Source organism: Polypterus senegalus, chromosome 1, assembly GCF_016835505.1.
Source record: "Polypterus senegalus isolate Bchr_013 chromosome 1, ASM1683550v1, whole genome shotgun sequence".
Classification (NCBI taxonomy): Eukaryota; Metazoa; Chordata; class Cladistia; order Polypteriformes; family Polypteridae; genus Polypterus; species Polypterus senegalus.
This window is the reverse complement of record NC_053154.1, coordinates 179,979,133-180,001,363: the sequence shown is the minus strand read 5'-3', so window position 1 is coordinate 180,001,363 and position 22,231 is coordinate 179,979,133. Positions and strand designations below refer to the sequence as shown.

Sequence of the window (22,231 nt, the reverse complement as noted above, 5' to 3'; positions counted from 1 at the left end):
ACTGTATGAAATAATATTTGTTCATTTGTGAAAAGTGTTTTTTTTTGTCATTCCCAGATCCCCCCTAATGATGATGAACTAAAGTAGACATTAAGCAAACCAGGATGGGCTTTATACATAGACATACATATTACACAAGGGTCCTGGTCTGGGACTTTAAAAATCTGGTCACACTATTATTTACCATCAGAGTGCCACATTCACCTGATATCCATAACGGTCATTCACTGTAATAAACTCTCTCTTTCACTTCTGTTATTCCCTAACATCTGTCATAATTGCAAGTCCCATCTCATGAAAATTACTACAGCTTGATAGCTCAAACAGGGGATGAAGTAATTGGAAAAGTTTTTATTTATTTATTTAGGTTATGTTAATTTACACTTGTAAATAGTCACTGTATATGAATAAGGAGTGTGTTTGTGTATGTTACTATTCACGTGTGAGTGACAGTGGTCTCTGTAATTGACTACAGTTTTGCCCAGGCCTGTTTTCAGCCTTTGTCCCAGTTCCTCTGGCTCTCATAACTCTAAAATGGGCTGAAGATTTCAGAACCTGTCTACTAAATTCAGTCCATTGAGGGTTACAATGTCTGTACAGCTGTCAAATGCAACTGAATGTTACAGCATGCATACATTTTCTAACTTTTTTTCTTCTTTGCCAATGTATGCCACTTGAGTCAGGTATTGCAAACTTTATGACATTGCACTCACAGATATATGACTTTTCATTTAAAGAATATAGATAAAAAAAATTCCATGCAATTGAAACTGAAGACTGGTAACATGACATAAAACTTTTTTGAAAATATTGTGTTTTATCTGAGCATGCTAATTCAAAAAATAAAAGGAGGTGAAAATGTAATAAGAGATCAGGCAGAGTGTGATGGTGCAGCTCGGGAGCCTCTTGAACCCAAGTGATGAGCCAGGGGGTAGGTGTAAAGTGTCTTGGTGCTTTTATTAAAGCAGTCAAAGCAAACAGTGTCCAAAAACAGTGCAGTGCTGCAACAGTCAATAAATAAATAATCCACAAAATAGGGTGAAGGTTAAAATCCGATAAATACTGATTCAAATTGAAGATTAAAACCAGAGACAGTCCATGAAAAAATGAGCCCCAATGCTTCCTTCTCAAATCTGGCGTCTCCTCCCCTTATCTTGTCTGGACCTTGCAGAATGAGGAAATGCCCACTGACAGATGCAGTCAACCTACAAATCCCAGCTCAGGTCCCATTTGCCTGGCCTTCGGCAATCCTGGAGCGCCACGCTGCTCCGCATACATCTGCTGCCACTAGTCCCTTGGCATCCACGCGAACAGAGCATATTAGGCTGCTCCTACTCTGAGGTAAACACTTTTCTTGTCCTGCCTCTCCCTTACTTGCTTCCGTGGTGGCAGTATCTCAATCGTGTACTGCAGAAAGCCAATCAAGCAATTGAGACAGACTGCATCTTGACATGCAGGTGCGTCTTGCCCCAGTTTTTCACCCATCTCCTGCAGCTGCATGAGCACACGCACCCACAGAGATTGAGCCAGCCAATTATTTATTTATTTATTTATTTAAAACAGCCTACTAAAATGTTACGCCGCAGACCCGCTATTCCACACAGAGCTGGTTTCTGAATTTAAGTTTAAATTGAATTTGCATATGATGTAATCTAAGAAAAAAGGATTTGACCAGTGTGCAGATTTTCTTGAAAAAAGTATGACATTAATAAAAGAACTGGTCAAAAAGTTTAGTAGTGATTTTATGACTTAATTAATTTCTCCCAAAATTTTTCAATTTTAGAAGAAAAAAGAGCAAAAAACTCATCAGTGTTCTGGTATTGAATAAAAAGCAGAAATTTAAGGTAGGTACGTACAAAATGTAAAGTGACACTGGCCCTCCTAAAAAGTATGATAAGACAATTAAATTCCTACAATATGGAAAAAACTTGATAAAAATATGTAATCTTCTAAAATTGTTTTCATCATATTTATATTCATGTTTGCTTTAGTTGGTAAAGTTAAAATCAAAATGCAGATCTCAGGTTATACTCATAGATATTAGCTTTGAGGATGAATTCTGGAGTGCTTTGAGTTCCAACACTGAAGTAAATTTCCAGATACTGGTAAAATGAAAAGACTGCAAGAGGTTCACACTGAAACTGGACATTTGGATTGGCTCTTTTGTACTGTGAATCTGACTAGTATGGAGATGTTATGTAGAAGAAAACAGATGAAACATAAATACTGCATAAAATTTTACAGTTTGCATCACAACTTAAACAAATAAAAAATAATTTGCTTACACCAGCACAGTAATCACCACTGATCGAGACTCTCTGAAATTCTGGAACATTGTCATTAAGGGACAAGGTAGGTGACTCAGGAGAAATAATAGGAGAGATCACAGAATTCACCCAATCCTGGTTAACTGGAGTCTGCAAGGACATAGACTGAGAACGAATGAGCTTGAAACTCTTTTTTCTGAAAGAGAATAAAATTGTACAGATTGAGTACCCAAAGTACAGACTATAACCATAGAGAAGTCAAAATTTTATACACCATACATAGTTGGATAATTTAAAGATAAATCATCAATGAAAGCTACAAATTATGAACATAATACAGACAACGTTTTGCATTCATGTAATACAACAAATCTTTACATTTTCTGTACGTAATGGTCCAAATATAACAATATTTACAGTTAAATATGTGTGTCTTTGTTCATTTTCTGAACATGTTTTTTCATCCAAGGGTTGCAGGGAAGCAGACCTTATCACTACAGGACTGAATAGAAGACAGACAAAGCAAAACTGGATAGGGCGTTTGACAAATGGGAGGCACAGTGGTTCCATACATACTGTAGTTGTAAGTTTGAATCTGGGCCTAAGCACTATCATTGTAGAGTTTGCATGCTCTCCCTGTGATGGGATTTCTCCAGGTGTTCTGGTTTTCATCGCAAATTCCATAGATGTGCAGGTTAGCTTTATTGGTAGATCTAAATTGGCTTCATACAAGAAAGTGTGAATGTACTGCTTTATCTTTTGATTGTTACCTGTATGATCTGGTAAGTATAGGATCTGGCCCTGCAACCCTGATCTGGTATAAGTTCCAGGAATCAGAAATTCCCAGTCTATTTAAACTTACTAATTAACTTGTTATTTTTAGATGTGAAACAATCCAAAGTATCCTGAGAAATACAATATGATACTCTGGGGAAATCATGCAAAACATAGTGATTGGGCAGTGATTCAAAATGATTCTGTGAGACAGAAACACTAAATTTCATATCACAATGTTTCCCATCTTCACTCTCTACAGTGGTTTAAATGTTATGCTAATTTAGGTTTTAGTTTTGTTATTACTGTTGACAAAGTGCTGTTATTATTTACAATGCAATTCAAGTTTATTGTCTCAAGAGGGAAATTTTGTATTTTCAGCAGGATTTCTACAGAGACCAAGACATCACATTACAAAAAAATGGCATACAAAAACTCAGCCATCAAACTTATCTTTGAAAAAATAAAACATTGTAACAAAACATAATACTTGTAGTAACAGAAAACATGTATAATGTATGAAATTTGATCAACATTAAGACTCAAAAAATGATTGACAAGAATGATAATTGTTTAGCCCGTAAGTTATGCCTGAAGATATTTTTTTCCTCATGGCTATAGGGTGAATGTTTTTCAGAAAAAATAAATTTGGTAAAAATCTGAAAATATCTTCTAATTTATTAGTGGAAAACATACCATTAACAGTGTATGAGCACTCCACACATAATAATTTTGTAACAAATGATAAGGTCCAAAGCAACCAGATGCATTCACAATGTTTGCAATGCTTCTTGCACTACTGACATTGTTTTTCATCAATACTTTACTTGTTACTTTCTTTTAACAGCTTAAAATCCCTATCTGAATCTGAGTCATCACCAATGTGCAAAACATTTTCTGTAGAGGTTTGATGAGAGCGGCTACAGTTATGTGATGCTATTCTCTAAAGAAAATGAATGGCTAAAAGTCCACAGAAAACCATTCATTTTGCAGTCTTTGCTTCGATTTAGAGAGGAAAACTAAATACATTTTAGGCAATTTTTCCCCCACTTTTAAGTAGCTGCAGAAAACTCATGTTGAATAAGTGGGGTGTACTGAAGTGTGTCTGGATTTCACTATTGTTTGTTGCTTTTTTTGTTCATAAGAATTACTTATGAATGCTTTGAAATAACTTAAGTTTTTTTTGTCTGTTGACTCACATATCGTATACTGTTTAATTTGTCTTGATGTCTGTCTGTATGCAAGACAAACTTGGGGTTTTCCCCTATTTCTGATCTGCTAAGCCCAAAAACACTAATTGTTAATCCATTTTTGGACCATATTTTGTGCAGGCAATTACACTCTTATGACAAAGAGTAAACCAATAGGTGTCTTCAATAAAGATGATCAGAAGGATGTGAAGTTGTACATGCCACATCAACCACAGGGTCCACTACATAATGGAGTACGAAAGGTCAAAGTTACTCCTTTTCACAAGTCAAGTTGGGAAGCATGCACTGGTACAGTGCGTTTCCGCACCCACTACATAACGAAACAACTCGGGATCCCGGTTGGCAACCCCCCAGGCAGATACGCGGTCCAGTCCCACCCTCTGGAAATGACCCTCTATCTGCTGCAGCCAGGTGTTATGTGGGTGACCCCTGATCCAGCCACTCATGTCCCCAACAATGAGGATCTTATGAGCTGGATCACCCTCAGGAAAACACGCCACATGGCAGTACTGCTGTAACTGATGCTCCCTCACAATGCAGGTAATGTGTCTCATTCGGACCTCCATAAGCAACCACTCATTCGACACAAAGTTAAACCAAAGGTACCTGAGGATTTTCTGCAAAGACACAGTACCAAAGGAGTCCAGTCTTCGTCTCAGGTCACTGGATAACGTCCATGTCTCGCAACCATGTACCAAGACAGGAAGCACCAGGATTCTAAAGATTTGGACCTTTGTCCTTTTGCATATATATTGGGAGCGCCACAAACCCCTTTCCAGCGACCTCATGACCCCCCCATACTCTCTCAATCCATCTACTGACTTCATAGGAAGAGTCACCAGAGGCATGAACGTCACTGCTAAGGTAAGTAAACTCCTCGTCAAGATTGACACTCTTTCCGCAAACAGACACACTGCTGATAATTGTGCCCAAGAGGTCATTAAAAGCCTGGATCTTGGTTTTTATCCAGGACACTCGCAATCCCAGACACTCAGGCTCCTCACTCAGTGTCTTGAGTGCCCCGATCAGAGCATCCATTGACTGTGCGAGTAGCAGCAAGAAATATTTTTCACAAATTCCTTTTCACAAAACTTCAAAAAAAAAAAAATGAAGATTGGTATTACAGGCATGTGAAGTATCATTTTATGCAATTTAAATGTTCCTGATCACAAATATCATAATATCTTTGATATACTGTTCTTTATTAGTGGTCTTAGCTCTCTAAAATGGTGTTTCTCAAAGTGTGGTCCGTGATACATGGCAAATGGAGTAGCCACAAAATAACTGATAAAATTTGGTAAGAAATTCATAAATATCACATATACTTAGTATACCAACAGTCTGGTTATTCTCTTCTTCTTTATTCACTGATTCAATTATTATAAACAATCATCACAAGACATCTAATTAGAATCTAAAAACTAATGTCCTTTACTAAACAAACCAAAGAAATGCAAAACAACATACAAACATTCCAGACAGCGCAGCCACATGTACTGTACATGTAGCGGCATCAACATAACCCACAAACACCATTTTCTAACAGCCAATCAAAACTGGACTAGCTGTCACCCTGGACAGCTCTGCCCTGCAGAGTCTCCATCATCCAGCTACAAGTTGATGGAGTTGACTGCAATGGCTCCATAAGAATCTAGCTGTAGACCTCCAGATATCCGCCCTTTAACACTGTGGTTAAGATTAGGGTTGTGGGATAGTTATCTGACTTAAATAATGCCAAGTTATATTAAATAAGTTAGCTCCTCCTACTGGGAGCTCCATGGTCGAGGCTCTGGGCTGCTGAAATACCAGACTCTGTGTGTAAGCTTTTAAAGGGGAATACAGTAATCTAGAAGACTGACATTTTTAACACATGCTGAGACCTCTTGCACCAAGCATGAGCATTACATTTGTTCCAGTCACTCATGTAATGTTCTGGGACAATAAAAATCATGAGGAAGTCTTGCTTCACTTATTTTGTATGTACTACTGTCAAACATATGAGTCTCATTCACTCATTACTCTGCTTTACTGAGTTGCACTGCTAGTTAGGTAGTTTGGAAAAAAAAGAAAACTTTTCAAGTTGCAGATATATTCTTGGGTCAAGTGTTTACCTCATCAAGTGAAAATAAGTCTGCTTCATCTAAAAAAGGAAAATATGATGATTAGTTCAGCTTTGTGAATCCTCATTCTCAGCAATGGCTGCTATCAAGACAAAGTACAGCACATGTTTACATGAGGAGGATAATGTCAGAGGAGGCCTATCACCATTCACTCTCAGAACTGAGAAACCATGTGGTCTGAAACAAGTGCACCCATCTCACTAATTTACCAGGTGTGTGATCTTTTATAGTATATGCAAAAATGTGGTGCAATGCAGTTCTAAATCTAAAAAATATGAAAAAGTGCTTTACTTTCAAAAGTTCTATACATTTTGTAATAAATGATTTGTTTGGTATTTCCCAGTTCCAGTGTGGAGGCTCTGAGCTGCAATTTTTGTGTGGGTCTGTAATTTTTTCTTCCACTTCTAAGGGATGAAGCGCATTTCTTCCAGTAAAGCATTGACTCAGAGACAGAATAAGTATCATTTAATATGTTACATGTCTTCATACTTTTCATTATACAATATAGTTTCCCATTTAATTGTGAACTTTATTGTGTGAAATAATAACAAAGCATTCAATTTAATATTAAGATAACAATCTAAGAATTTTAGCAGAACTCACCTTTTTGAAGATTCTTCAGACTTCTGCTCTGCTAATTCTTTCTGTAGCTCCCTCTGCTTGGCTTCAATTTGTCCAATGGGACAGTCTTCTGCCACCGAGTATAAGGACATAACATTCTTGGTGTCCTCTTCTCGCAGAGCTGTTGCAAATACCTTTTCTGCCAGAAGTCGCACATTTTCATCCACCTCAACTAGGGAGATCTTAGGAAATTGCCTAGGCATGTCTGTAAGACAAATACATCAAAAAAGCATTCTTAGCTTACTTATGGGTAAAACTGAAAAAATACATACATGAATATATGGGCATTTTCAAAATCTCATCATACAATTGTTTGTTTAGTCCTAGGCCAATTAGACTAATTTTTGAAAAACACAATTCCATCCCTTACAATGATGCCGAGACCTCTGTATGTATTTATCTTTTACTGCTTAAAAACCTGCAAATTCTGTCAAAATTAAAATAGCCACGTCTAAACAGAACTGTATATAAAACAAAAATATGTCTAAAATATGTACAGTTTCTACAATTACTGTATACTGGATATTCTGTGCTGCTTCATCAATTCATGGGGAGGTTTAGATGAATATATAAGCACATTTAGAATTTTTTTAATTCTCTTCTTTAATTTAGTCAAGTGGTTTATTTCACATTTAGTTTGTTGATCTCTTGCGTGTGATTACTCATTATTTTCATGGCGGCTTTATAAATACACAGAAACTAACCGCATATTGTTTATTAGTGTAATGCATCTGATTGTAATTAACTTGTAACAATATAATGGTCAGGGAACAGCCATAGTATTCCAAATACCATAACTGCTTTAGCGTTGTTACTCTCACTTCACCTTCTTCTTCTTTCAGCTCCTCCCGTTAGGAGTTGCCACAGCGGATCATCTTTTCCATATTACTCTCACTGCACGACTCGGAGTATTTATATCACTGTATCTGAGTGTGAATCACAGCAGCAGCTGATCGGAAGAAATTATCGGTATACAGCATCAGGACTGCTACCTCAGCCACTGCAAAACGTTTTAAAGCCTTTCCTGTACAGACCTCGCGGTTCAGAAACAGTTTAATCCCAAGAACTTTAAATGCACTCAATCAATTGCTCCTTGTAGAACTGTTTGTACTTATAAGTACAATCACCCCACTGTAAACTTGCACTACAGTTATAATATCTCACAACCTGGGCCACTTTATAAAGCGTATTTACATATGATGCGATATCATTTTAAGGTGAAATGCAGCAAAATATGTTTGTTAAATTATACACATAAAACTTTAACTTCATTTAAATAATCTATATTCTTCACTGGGAGTGTGTGAAGGATAGAATAATTAAACATGTACTACGAAGATATTTCAATGTTCTTTAAGCGTTTTGAAGAATCGGCGCTAAGCTTAAAGATGGCTTAACGTCTATTACAGAGCTGATTGTGTGGCGATCGGTTACTTGGGAATAGAAAAGCAAGGACTCTTGGGGCGTACGTAATATATATTGAATATAAAACAGAAGAGAAAATAACAACACAGCTAAAAGCAGCGACAAATTTCGACAAAAGATAAATGCTTGTCATGAGCGAGGCTCATGAAACACATGTTTAATAATGTGCTTTAGCTCCTATCATCATGAAAATGACATCACGTATACATCTCAGTATTTTAGTTATTCAGAGAGCTGTAATATCACAAATGTAATGGACTCTGTGTCCAGTTGGAGGAAGAGAGCCAGTTTAAGAAGCAAGTAGTGATTCACACACATAGATCACATACAGTAGAAGATCAAATACAAAACAAAGCATTTAGCGTGCTACTTTAATTACGATGTGATTTGAGAAACTGGTTAATTAAACGATTTTAAGATGAAGTTTATAATGTTCTACTAAATGACAAAATAAACTACGTGATTAAAGTGGAAAATCGAGATTGAAGTTGACATTTAGTGCTTTTTCCCCACCGTGTGCCTTTTTCTCTGTACCTAATAAACTTTCATATGACACTCAGACAGTGGGCTTACAACTCTTCTTTTCACGGCAACTTTGATATGTGACTTCTTTTTATTTCCGGCACTGTGCAATTTTGTGAATGTGAGCTTTCAAGTTTCTCCAACACGCTATGTCACTCGATCAACTTCATTTTGTTGATTATACCACGGTTTATTTGAACAAATAGTATGTTTTCCTTTGCCTCCACTTGGTATTCGCTGAAATTCTTATATTTTCCCGTGCTTTTCCCATTGCGCTTAAGGCGATTTATATTGATTTGCATATTCAAAGAGGCGTAATTCTGGGAGGATTTGGGGCGTTACAAAATGCGCGTGCACGGCGTTAGTTTTCACGCTGATCGGGATTTATGTAGCGAAAGCGTGGAAGTTGAGTACGCACAGATTCCTGCATCTGGATTTTTCTGTGCGTAAGCACATTTCGACTTTTTGCTTACGCCATGTTATAGTGCGAGTTCTATACGGCGTTATACATGAGGCCCTGGTGTGTGATCTTTTATAGTATATGCCAAAATGTGGTGCAATGCAGTTCTAAATCTAAAAAATATGAAAAAGTGCTTTACTTTCAAAAGTTCTATACATTTTGTAATAAATGATTTGTTTGGTATTTCCCAGTTCCAGTGTGGAGGCTCTGAGCTGCAATTTTTGTGTGGGTCTGTAATTTTTTCTTCCACTTCTAAGGGATGAAGCGCATTTCTTCCAGTAAAGCATTGACTCAGAGACAGAATAAGTATCATTTAATATGTTAAATGTCTTCATAGTTTTCATTATACAATATAGTTTCTCATTTAATTGTGAAATTTATTGTGTGAAATAATAACAAAGCATTCAATTTAATATTAAGATAACAATCTAAGAATTTTAGCAGAACTCACCTTTTTGAAGATTCTTCAGACTTCTGCTCTGCTAATTCTTTCTGTAGCTCCCTCTGCTTGGCTTCAATTTGTCCAATGGGACAGTCTTCTGCCACCGAGTATAAGGACATAACATTCTTGGTGTCCTCTTCTCGCAGAGCTGTTGCAAATACCTTTTCTGCCAGAAGTCGCACATTTTCATCCACCTCAACTAGGGAGATCTTAGGAAATTGCCTAGGCATGTCTGTAAGACAAATACATCAAAAAAGCATTCTTAGCTTACTTATGGGTAAAACTGAAAAAATACATACATGAATATATGGGCATTTTCAAAATCTCATCATACAATTGTTTGTTTAGTCCTAGGCCAATTAGACTAATTTTTGAAAAACACAATTCCATCCCTTACAATGATGCCGAGACCTCTGTATGTATTTATCTTTTACTGCTTAAAAACCTGCAAATTCTGTCAAAATTAAAATAGCCACGTCTAAACAGAACTGTATATAAAACAAAAATATGTCTAAAATATGTACAGTTTCTACAATTACTGTATACTGGATATTCTGTGCTGCTTCATCAATTCATGGGGAGGTTTAGATGAATATATAAGCACATTTAGAATTTTTTTAATTCTCTTCTTTAATTTAGTCAAGTGGTTTATTTCACATTTAGTTTGTTGATCTCTTGCCTGACATTTTTTTGGCATTCTGGGTACTTTTGCTTGTTTTTTTAACTTCTGCGTGATTTTTAATTTTTTTTTCAGATTCTAAAAATATTTGATCTTTAACCTTTAAGAACGGCTTGATTATGACCACTCAGTTAGCTCCTGTACCACCTCATTCAAACGGCCACTGTTGGTGTACGAGCACAAAAAATCTTTCTGCTCTTCACTGTTGCTGTTTCAGTCCTAAGTCCTTTTAAGGTCATGCAAAGTAGATGACTGCCTCTCAATGGAGTTTAACATGTTTACATTGTAGCTGAATATTATCTTTCTGTGTAAATTTTACTTGTAATTGATAGGTAGTTTATTGTTTTATTCCTAAACCACTTTTTATTCCATTGTTTTTATTTACATAACCTATGGTAAATCATCTTGATGGAGACAGCAGCATCAGATAATAGTATTACATTTTCAAAAAGTTTCAAAACTCACCTGTCTCTTGGCAAAATGAAAAAGACTAGGTGTCTAGGAAAAGCAATAAACAATAAAAAACCTTTCTTATTAATAACACTCAAGTATAAGTATTATGATCTATTGGGAATTAAGTCACTCAAAATCTCAGAACCCTGACAGCATGCAGTAACAAGGTTGACAGGCATACCAACATGTCAGTCCTTAAAAGGAAAACTTCAGCATTCAACAGTATGCCGGGTGATGTAAGGGCTATGTCATAGAGCCAAACTGGGAAGAGTGTTCTTGATGCCTTGTGACACTAAGCTACTTTGAATGCTGAAACAAGATTATGCAGCAGCAAATATCAGTACCTCTCTGGGCTGCTCATACATTTTACTTTTTACCAAACCTTAAGAAAGCTCACAGACCTTATATAAATTAAGAAAGACATACACATCAGTTTAAAACTATGTACAAATTAATATATGGGCCTAAAAAGAATATAATCCCTTGATGGATTGCACCCTCTCACAAATGTCAGATTATATTTTTAAATGTCCACGATGAGCCATTAGGAGAAGCAATGCTATTCAAGAGATCCTTGGTCAAGGTCTGCATGCTGCCCAAATATTATGCAACACATAAATATGTTGGTTTGTGATTTGCTGTTTATTTCAAACATCTGACCAATTACACACAGCACCACTTAAACCTAAGTTACTGTAAATATTTTGCCACAAATTGTAGTTATCTGTGTTTTCATAAAATGAACAGAATGCCAAAACCACTGCATAGTAACAGGCAAGTGTATGTTCAGTAGTGCATAATGTCAGTGATCCCATTTTAGTATTATTCTTTAAAGCCTTACAGGTTCATTATTGGTATTTGTACATAGTAAAGTGAAGTTCTTACTTGCATGAAGATAAGTCACAATCTAATCAGTTTCTTGATTCATTAGAGATACCACAGCTAGATACTCATGTGCCTGGATAAACTTCTGATACTTTCAGAATTACTAGATAATATAAACTCTTTTCAAAGAGGGAAAGCATCCGGCCCTAATGGCTACCCAGCAGAATTTTATAAAACATTCTCAAATAAATTACCTCCACTATTATTAACAATGTATTATCATGAAATTTCCCTCTACTCACCCTTTACCTAGGAGTAGGTGTACTCATCAGGTTCGTTACCGGGTTGGTCTACTGTCACACCTTAAGATTAACACATACATACATAGATATACGCATACACATAGAAACTCAACAGTGCCCTATGAATGACACACACACAGCTGGTTAATCTCTAGCACTCTAAACCAAATAAATAACATGAATAACACAACTTGTCATTCTCTCAGCACTTCAAGAGACTTACATACTCACAGACCCTAACCACAGCAGTGCCCGATGAATGACACACACACACAGCTGGATAACCTCTAGAACTTTAAACAACACAAGTGCCTTAGGAATAACACAGCCAGTCACTCTTCTGGCACTTCAAGAAACGAACTTATTGTCGGCACGAACAACATACGATGTTTAAAATATATACAGAAATGTGAAGACAGCACTCCATCATTATACACAGAAGTGAAATATGGTGTTCCGCAGGGCTCAGTACTGGGACCTTTACTTTTTTCATTTTACATGCTTCCACTGGGTTCTATCATTAGGAATCATCATGTTAATTTTCACTCATATGCAGATGACACCCAGTTATACCTCTCATTTAGATCAAATGAAGTTTCTCCGATGTTGTCTTTAATTAGTTGTGTTAGGGAATTAAAGGAGTGGATGGATGAAAACTACTTGTCTTTAAACACAGATAAAACAGAGACATTAATTGTTGGAAGGAATGACGCTGATCACAACACTATTCTGTCATTATTTAACTCAGTTGGAATCACCATTAATTGTACTGAATCAGCCCGCAATTTAGGAGTTATCTTTGACTCTAGCATGTCATTTAAAGTGTGCATTACAAAGTTGTCCAAATCATGTTTCTTCCATCTTAAAAATATTGGGAAATTAAGGCGCTTTCTAAATAAACAGGATTCTGAGAAATTAATTCATGCATTTATCTCTAGTAGGATTGACTACTGCAATGCGGTGTTCACTGGATGTTCAAACTGTTCTTTATACAGCCTCCAGTTAATCCAAACTGTTGCTGCAAAAATTATTACAAGAACAAGAAAATACGAACACATAACTCCAGTTCTTAAATCCTTACACTGGCACCTGGTTAAGTTTAGGGCAGATTTCAAAATCCTTCCTTTAACATATAAAGCATTAAATGGCCAAAATCTGGCTTACTTGTCTGAACTTATCATGACTTACAAACCAGAGCGCACATTAAGATCTCTTGATGCTGGTCTGCTTATGATTCCAAGGATTAATAAAATAACAGTGGGAGGTCAAGCTTTTAGTTGCAGGGCCCCTAAACTGTGGAATGGTCTTCCTGCTACTATAAGAGATGCCCCTTCGGTCTCAGCTTTTAAATCCCGGTTGAAGACTCACTACTTCAGTTTAGCATATCCTGACTAGAGCTGCTGATTAACTGTACAGACTGCATCTCTGTTGTTAGTCATTAGCACTAAAACATAAGTAACATGATAGTTATAATTGGATACTAACCCTAACCTATTCTGTTTCTCTTCTTAGTACTCAAATGTGGCACTTGGTGCCATGGTGCACCTGCCAAGTTGTTTTGCCTGCCTAAGGTAAAGTCATCCCTGATAGAGGATCGCAGGAATCGTGGGAAAGAGGGATCCTTTCATCGGATTAGCTCTACTTCAGCTGTGGAATGGCCAAATGGGGGAGGCAGCTTGATGAATGAGGTCTCCAGGTCTCTAAACAAATCCAAATCATATTATATGATATCATCTACTGTTAAATTCTACTCCATTTTTGTATAATTTTTATTTTTACACTGTATTGAGGATTTGTTATGTTCTATGTATTGTACTGTATTGTATTGACCCCCTTCTTTTTGACACCCACTGCATGCCCAACCTACCTGGAAAGGGGTCTCTCTATGAAGATAAAAAAAAATTCACAAGTATTAATTACCATTTTTCCTAAGACGAACAAGGGCCTACTACAATATGCATCATACTGACCAATCTCTCTTCTGAATAATGATGTTAAGATACTCTCCAAAGTTCTAGCAAGAAGGATTGAGAAAATACTTCCTTCTGTAATATCACAAGACCAAACAGGATTTATTAAAAGCAGACACTAAACTTCTAACCCTTCACCCATTATATCTAATGCCCAAGAGATTCTATTATCATGGAATCATATCAGATGCAGAAAATACATCTGATATGATTGAATAAGAATATTCTAATAAGATCTATTCACCACATTGCACAAATTTGGGTTCAGCCCAAACACATGTGCAGGGATCAAACTACTTTATACTAGTCCAGAAGCCTCAGTTCGTATTAAAAACATTATTTCAGATAACTTCAAAATAGAACGTGTTACTCGATAAGGATGCCCCTTATCACCTTTACTCTTTGCAGTCACCATTGAACTATTGGCTGTATGCTTTCAAAACACATCAGGGATAAAGGGGATTTTCAGAAAAGGACTTGAACAGAAAATATCACTATATGCAGATGATATGGTACTGTATATATTGGACCCATAAACTTCTATTCCAGCAGTCCTTAAAGCCTTAGCAGATTTTTCAAAGATATCTGGACTTAAAATCAATTTGAATAAAAGTGTGCTTTTACCAAAAACAGAAATGCAAATGAATATTCATAAATTATGTAATAATTTAACCAATATACCCTAAAACAGAGGTTCCTATGCTCTTGGTTTGTAACCCCATTTTGAAATCTGAGCTTTTTCATGGCCCCAGCTGCTTGAAACATTAACATTCACTTCCTATTCAGTACATTGTTTAATGGTGAGTTAGAGTATTATATCACAGAACATGTAACTTACATCAAAACATAATAAGATGACACAGATAACCATGTAAAGTATTTACATTGTTTAATGAGATGTTGTAACTACATGTCACCCAGCAGCTTGTCAAAGTCAGGAGGTAGACTCGAGATAGCACACCTCATCTCATCAGTCACATCTAGCCTGGACCTATACTTTGTTTTCATTCAAACTAGAGCCCTAAATCCAGCTTCAGTGCTAAAAGGGAACCAGAAGTTTTAAAGCAAACAGTGAAACTTCAAATACCATGTCTTAACCACATAACTGCACCTGTTTCTTAAATCCTTACATGGAAACCTGGTTAAGTTCTAGCTAACTTTATACAGCCTCCAGTTAATCCAAACTGTTGCTGCAAAAATTATTACAAGAACAAGAAAATACGAACACATAACTCCAGTTCTTAAATCCTTACACTGGCACCTGGTTAAGTTTAGGGCAGATTTCAAAATCCTTCCTTTAACATATAAAGCATTAAATGGCCAAAATCTGGCTTACTTGTCTGAACTTATCATGACTTACAAACCAGAGCGCACATTAAGATCTCTTGATGCTGGTCTGCTTATGATTCCAAGGATTAATAAAATAACAGTGGGAGGTCAAGCTTTTAGTTGCAGGGCCCCTAAACTGTGGAATGGTCTTCCTGCTACTATAAGAGATGCCCCTTCGGTCTCAGCTTTTAAATCCCGGTTGAAGACTCACTACTTCAGTTTAGCATATCCTGACTAGAGCTGCTGATTAACTGTACAGACTGCATCTCTGTTGTTAGTCATTAGCACTAAAACATAAGTAACATGATAGTTATAATTGGATACTAACCCTAACCTATTCTGTTTCTCTTCTTAGTACTCAAATGTGGCACTTGGTGCCATGGTGCACCTGCCAAGTTGTTTTGCCTGCCTAAGGTAAAGTCATCCCTGATAGAGGATCGCAGGAATCGTGGGAAAGAGGGATCCTTTCATCGGATTAGCTCTACTTCAGCTGTGGAATGGCCAAATGGGGGAGGCAGCTTGATGAATGAGGTCTCCAGGTCTCTAAACAAATCCAAATCATATTATATGATATCATCTACTGTTAAATTCTACTCCATTTTTGTATAATTTTTATTTTTACACTGTATTGAGGATTTGTTATGTTCTATGTATTGTACTGTATTGTATTGACCCCCTTCTTTTTGACACCCACTGCATGCCCAACCTACCTGGAAAGGGGTCTCTCTATGAAGATAAAAAAAAATTCACAAGTATTAATTACCATTTTTCCTAAGACGAACAAGGGCCTACTACAATATGCATCATACTGACCAATCTCTTCTGAATAATGATGTTAAGATACTCTCCAAAGTTCTAGCAAGAAGGATTGAGAAAATACTTCCTTCTGTAATATCACAAGACCAAACAGGATTTATTAAAAGCAGACACTAAACTTCTAACCCTTCACCCATTATATCTAATGCCCAAGAGATTCTATTATCATGGAATCATATCAGATGCAGAAAATACATCTGATATGATTGAATAAGAATATTCTAATAAGATCTATTCACCACATTGCACAAATTTGGGTTCAGCCCAAACACATGTGCAGGGATCAAACTACTTTATACTAGTCCAGAAGCCTCAGTTCGTATTAAAAACATTATTTCAGATAACTTCAAAATAGAACGTGTTACTCGATAAGGATGCCCCTTATCACCTTTACTCTTTGCAGTCACCATTGAACTATTGGCTGTATGCTTTCAAAACACATCAGGGATAAAGGGGATTTTCAGAAAAGGACTTGAACAGAAAATATCACTATATGCAGATGATATGGTACTGTATATATTGGACCCATAAACTTCTATTCCAGCAGTCCTTAAAGCCTTAGCAGATTTTTCAAAGATATCTGGACTTAAAATCAATTTGAATAAAAGTGTGCTTTTACCAAAAACAGAAATGCAAATGAATATTCATAAATTTCCATTTTTGTTCAAATGAAAAAATGCTAAATCATATTGTAAGTAAGCAATCAATGTGTTTGATGATAATGATGACAGTGAGATGTAAACTTTCACACGTTTTATATTGCAGCATAAAAATAATTAACCAATGGGTTGCTTAAAAGGGCTTTTTGTTTCAAGTCCCAAGAAGAAAATGAACGGTTAAGGCTGCACATGTACCCACTTGAACAAAACTATGACTTCTGTCTTCCTTACCAGAACAATCTCAACACAAACTTTATAGCACAATATACCATCAAGAAGCCTATTAAGATTAATTTAAATGCTGATTACACTAAGCTGTATTTATCAAGAAAACAGATTTTAGCAAGCTGGGTTAATTAATGTGTTTAGTTATAAACTGCAAAAAACAGATGCAGGAGAAGATCTTCAATTATTCATGACCAAAGGCCAAAATCTTTTCTAATACAGATAGATGTGTATGACAGTGTCTGTATAAAATCAGGAAAATGATGTATAAACCACTGCAAAACATGCTGGTCAGATTATGGATCTAAAGTGTTCAAATACAGTATTCTTAAACAGGTTTTCCTAGGAGACATAAGCAGTAAAATCATAAAAGCCAAATTAGTCAATATATGGTAAAGAAGCAAATATACCCCTCAAATGTTATGATTTAGTACATCTAGACGTATTCTTTCACTTTCACAAAGTGTTCATTCATCTATCTTTTGTACATCTTTCCAAAAGTCTTATGTTTCTGTCAAATACTGTCTAGCAAGTGAAACTTTAGCAGAAGGAATTCTTCCAAAGTATTTTGTATGTAACCCACTTATTTCTGCCTTCGCTTTTTTTTGGAGACATTAATCTTGACAATTACTATACAGAGAACAACCTTGTATTCCCTAGACATAATACAAGAGATTTATGACATTTTTAGGATGATCATTAGCAACAATGTTAGGGAGAATTTGGTAAGAATGTCAGGCTAAAGTAAGTCAATATTTGTTTAGAACCATGTATCATAAAGCTTAAAATTTAATTTACTCTCAAATCAAGTAAGGAATGAGTTCTTAAATTAACTAGAACCTCTGTCATATTTTGACATCAAACAGGCTTGGCTAAGTGTTAGTTTGCTTTTAAAACTGGACAGACTAGATACTTGGGGCAAAATAATTGTTGATGACAAACTTTGTTAGTAGGAACAGATCAGTTAAATTGAGCACCAAAGGGATAGTGAATATGTAATAATTTAACCAATATACCCTAAAACAGAGGTTCCTATGCTCTTGGTTTGTAACCCCATTTTGAAATCTGAGCTTTTTCATGGCCCCAGCTGCTTGAAACATTAACATTCACTTCCTATTCAGTACATTGTTTAATGGTGAGTTAGAGTATTATATCACAGAACATGTAACTTACATCAAAACATAATAAGATGACACAGATAACCATGTAAAGTATTTACATTGTTTAATGAGATGGTTGTAACTACATGTCACCCAGCAGCTTGTCAAAGTCAGGAGGTAGACTCGAGATAGCACACCTCATCTCATCAGTCACATCTAGCCTGGACCTATACTTTGTTTTCATTCAAACTAGAGCCCTAAATCCAGCTTCAGTGCTTAAAAAGGGAACCAGAAGTTTTAAAGCAAACAGTGAAACTTCAGGGTAATCTGCTTTGGTTCCGAACCAGAACTCCTCCACGGACACATGCAGTACTTATAGTGTTCAATCACAAAACAGCTCAATCAGCTGTTCAATGACACTGTGTGGAAGATCAGAGTCTGGATTGCAGTGAAATGGGTCACCCAGTCAAACTTTGACATACAGTGGGATGCAAAAGTTTGGGCAACCTTGTTAATAGTCATTATTTTCCTGTATAAATCATTGGCTGTTACAATAAAAAATGTCAGTTAAATATATCATATAGGAGACACACACAGTGATATTTGAGAAGTGAAATTAAGTTTATTGGATTTACAGAAAGTGTGCAATAATTGTTCAAACAAAATCAGGCAGGTGCATAAATTTGGGCACCGTTGTCATTTTATTGATTCCAAAACTTTTAGAACTAATTATTGGAACTCAAATTGGCTTGGTAAGCTCAGTGACCCCTGACCTACATACACAGGTGAATCCTATAATGATAAACAGTATTTAAGGGGGTCAATTGTAAGTTTCCCTCCTCCTTTAATTTTCTCTGAAGAGTAGCAACATGGGGGTCACAAAACAACTCTCAAATGACCTGAAGACAAAGATTGTTCACCATCATGGTTTAGGGGAAGGATACAGAAAGCTGTCCCAGAGATTTAAGCTGTCTGTTTCCACAGTTAGGAACATATTGAGGAAATGGAAGACCACAGGCTCAGTTCAAGTTAAGGCTCAAGTGGCAGACCAAGAAAGATTTGGATAGACAGAAGCGACGAATGGTGAGAACAGTCAGAGTCAACCGACAGACCAGCACCAAAGACCTACAACATCATCTTGCAGCAAATGGAGTCACTGTACATCGTTCAACCATTCGGCGCACTTTACACAAGGAGATGCTGTATGTGAGAGTGATGCAGAGGAAGGCTTTTCTCCGCCCACAGCACAAACAGAGCCGCTTGAGGTATGCTCAAGCACATTTGGACAAGCCAGCTTCATTTTGGAATAAGGTGCTGTGGACTGATGAAACTAAAATTGAGTTATTTGGGCATAATAAGGGGCGTTATGCATGGAGGAAAAAGAACACAGCATTCCAAGAAAAACACCTGCTACCTACAGTAAAATATGGTGGTGGTTCCATCATGCTGTGGGGCTGTGTGGCCAGTGCAGGGACTGGGAATCTTGTCAAAGTTGAGGGACGCATGGATTCCACTCAGTATCAGCAGATTCTGGAGACCAATGTCCAGGAATCAGTGACAAAGCTGAAGCTGCACTGGGGCTGGATCTTTCAACAAGACAACAACCCGAAACACTGCTCAAAATCCACTAAGGCATTCATGCAGAGGAACAAGTACAACGTTCTGGAATGGCCATCTCAGTCCCCAGACCTGAATATAATTGAAAATCTGTGGTGTGAGTTAAAGAGAGCTGTCCATGCTCGGAAGCCATCAAACCTGAATGAACTAGAGATGTTTTGTAAAGAGGAATGGTCCAAAATACCTTCAACCACAATCCAGACTCTCATTGGAACCTACAGGAAGCGTTTAGAGGCTGTAATTTCTGCAAAAGGCAGATCTACTAAATATTGATTTCATTTCTTTTTTGTGGTGCCCAAATTTATGCACCTGCCTGATTTTGTTTGAACAATTATTGCACACTTTCTGTAAATCCAATAAACTTCATTTCACTTCTCAAATATCACTGTGTGTGTCTCCTATATGATATATTTAACTGACATTTTTTATCGTAACAACCAACGATTTATACAGGAAAATAATGACTATTAACAAGGTTGCCGAAACTTTTGCATTCCACTGTATCCAATCCTTGAAAGTAAATTGTGAAATGCTTCTGCAGGTATTGTAGGTGATCGGTCATTGTCAGAGTGAGGCATTGATCAGGCAGATAGCTGTGGAAAAGAGGCATAATTTCCTCTGCAAAGATTCTGTCTCCAGAACGCTAGTTTTCCCTCAAATCAATGAATAGATTACTCATCCACGTGATATGTTTCTTTCACCCCTGCATGCTTATGTTAAGTTCATCATGTTTTTCAAATATGCCCGCTACATAGGCAAGAAGGGACATTTTGTTTTGGTTACACAAAAACTGAACAAATTTGTGTTTTATTATATCCATAAAAATGGCAATAGTTCATGTCTGAGTTAAAAAAATCTTTGTAGCTTTCTTCCCCTCGACAACCACCGTGATTCTGTGTAAAAGACCAAATTGTCATGCTCAGAGCCCATGTCACTACAAAGCTTTGCAAATAAGCACAGAAACAGTGGATGTGGTTCAATTGACCATTGCAGTTACCTGGTGTAATACATTCGCGAGGGAGCTCCGCTTACTTTTTTTGCTGCGAGTTTGCACACAGTAGATCATGCAGTGCATCCATATATGCTGCAGAAGGGGCCACATCCATGATTAGTGTACATATGCCAGACCCCTTGAACAGCCATGGATGGTGCTCTGTCTGTGCAGAATCCCACCTTCCTATCTCATGGAATTCCTTTATTCTCCATAAACTTTTTTAAGCAAAAGAGTCCTGTCTATTTACAGTACAAAATACCCTCATAAAATGCATAGCTGTACATGTAATGAACAAAAGTCAAAACATGAGTGGTTTTGCCCTCCATGCCAATGTTCATTTGTAAAGCGTAGGCTGGAGAAGTTTTAAGTCACTCCATTAGTGCACTCTCTTGAAAAGGTAAGACGGCTCTTGCAATACTGTAAGACACAGGTTTTTAACGTTTTAATACTTTTTAAAATATATTTAATTTATATATTAAAGTTAATAATGAAGAATCTTATTTAAATTTCACTGCATATATGTATTTTTTTTATATTTTTAAATATTTTCTTGTGAATCTATTAGCATATCAGGTGACCCCACTTGGGGTCGTTACCTCAAGGTTGGCATAAAAGAAGCTAAGAACCTGGCATAAAGATTCATTCTGTTTTAATGTGTTAAATAACTTAATTTATGCATGTATATGTTGTATAGGTTAATAATGTACTCTTTGTGGATTATTGTTGCAAATATATATGCCCTCTTAGTCTGCATTCATTGAAGAGCACTATTCACTGTCAAGATATTATTACTCAACTGCAATTTGAAAATTTTGATTTTGCTATTATTTCCTTTTTGTGCATGTATACAATATTTACATATTGTAAGAGCCATTTTATAGTTATTTAAGTTATATTAAATGTTTGCCTATATATTACTGCATAGTCTGTGGGGGGTTCTTATAACCCCCACAAGCTGAATTGAATTGGTATATTCTATTTGCTGTCCCTCTGACCATAGATTAGTGTTAGTTAGAGACTTGCCTTGCCATAGGTAAGGCATGGAACGCACATGGTTTCAAACTGTGCCTTAACGTGCTCAGTTTTAGAACGTACTGAATGTGAAGTAAAGCATAGAGAAACAATTAATACTTAAGTATAGAAATAATTGAAGTTTAACAAGAAGAAACATTTTCCTTTTTTCTTTGCTTTTTATTTTACGTGTGTAACAACTCATCTCTATTCTTGTATGGATTGTTTGTTTGAATTTTCACTAAACCTTTTAAAATGAATTTTTCTACTAAGAAGTTTCTTTCAGCATGTGTTTGATCCTTGCTTGATCCCGCCTTACCTTCCAGTAGCTACACATATATTCATTCTTATAACTGTTTATGTATAATAGAATTGCATCATATTATAAAATGCAGAGAATTGGGTATTG

General features: G+C 36.4%; 1 protein-coding gene across 3 annotated transcripts in view; it reads right to left on the bottom strand.

Moving 5' to 3' along the window:
- Positions 1-22,231, bottom strand: part of LOC120535743 (AMP deaminase 3-like) — a 187,899-nt gene that overhangs the window by 52,417 nt on the left and 113,251 nt on the right. For 2 of the 3 annotated variants that reach the window (XM_039763779.1, XM_039763788.1), the window contains 2 exons: positions 9,852-10,074; positions 2,286-2,463 (listed from right to left, as the gene is read on the bottom strand). In XM_039763779.1, the coding sequence (XP_039619713.1) occupies positions 2,286-2,463; positions 9,852-10,074 (401 nt within the window). Of the gene's footprint in view, positions 1-2,285; positions 2,464-6,975; positions 7,197-9,851; positions 10,075-22,231 lie in introns of those variants that run through there. The other variant, XM_039763796.1, reaches the window with a different exon arrangement.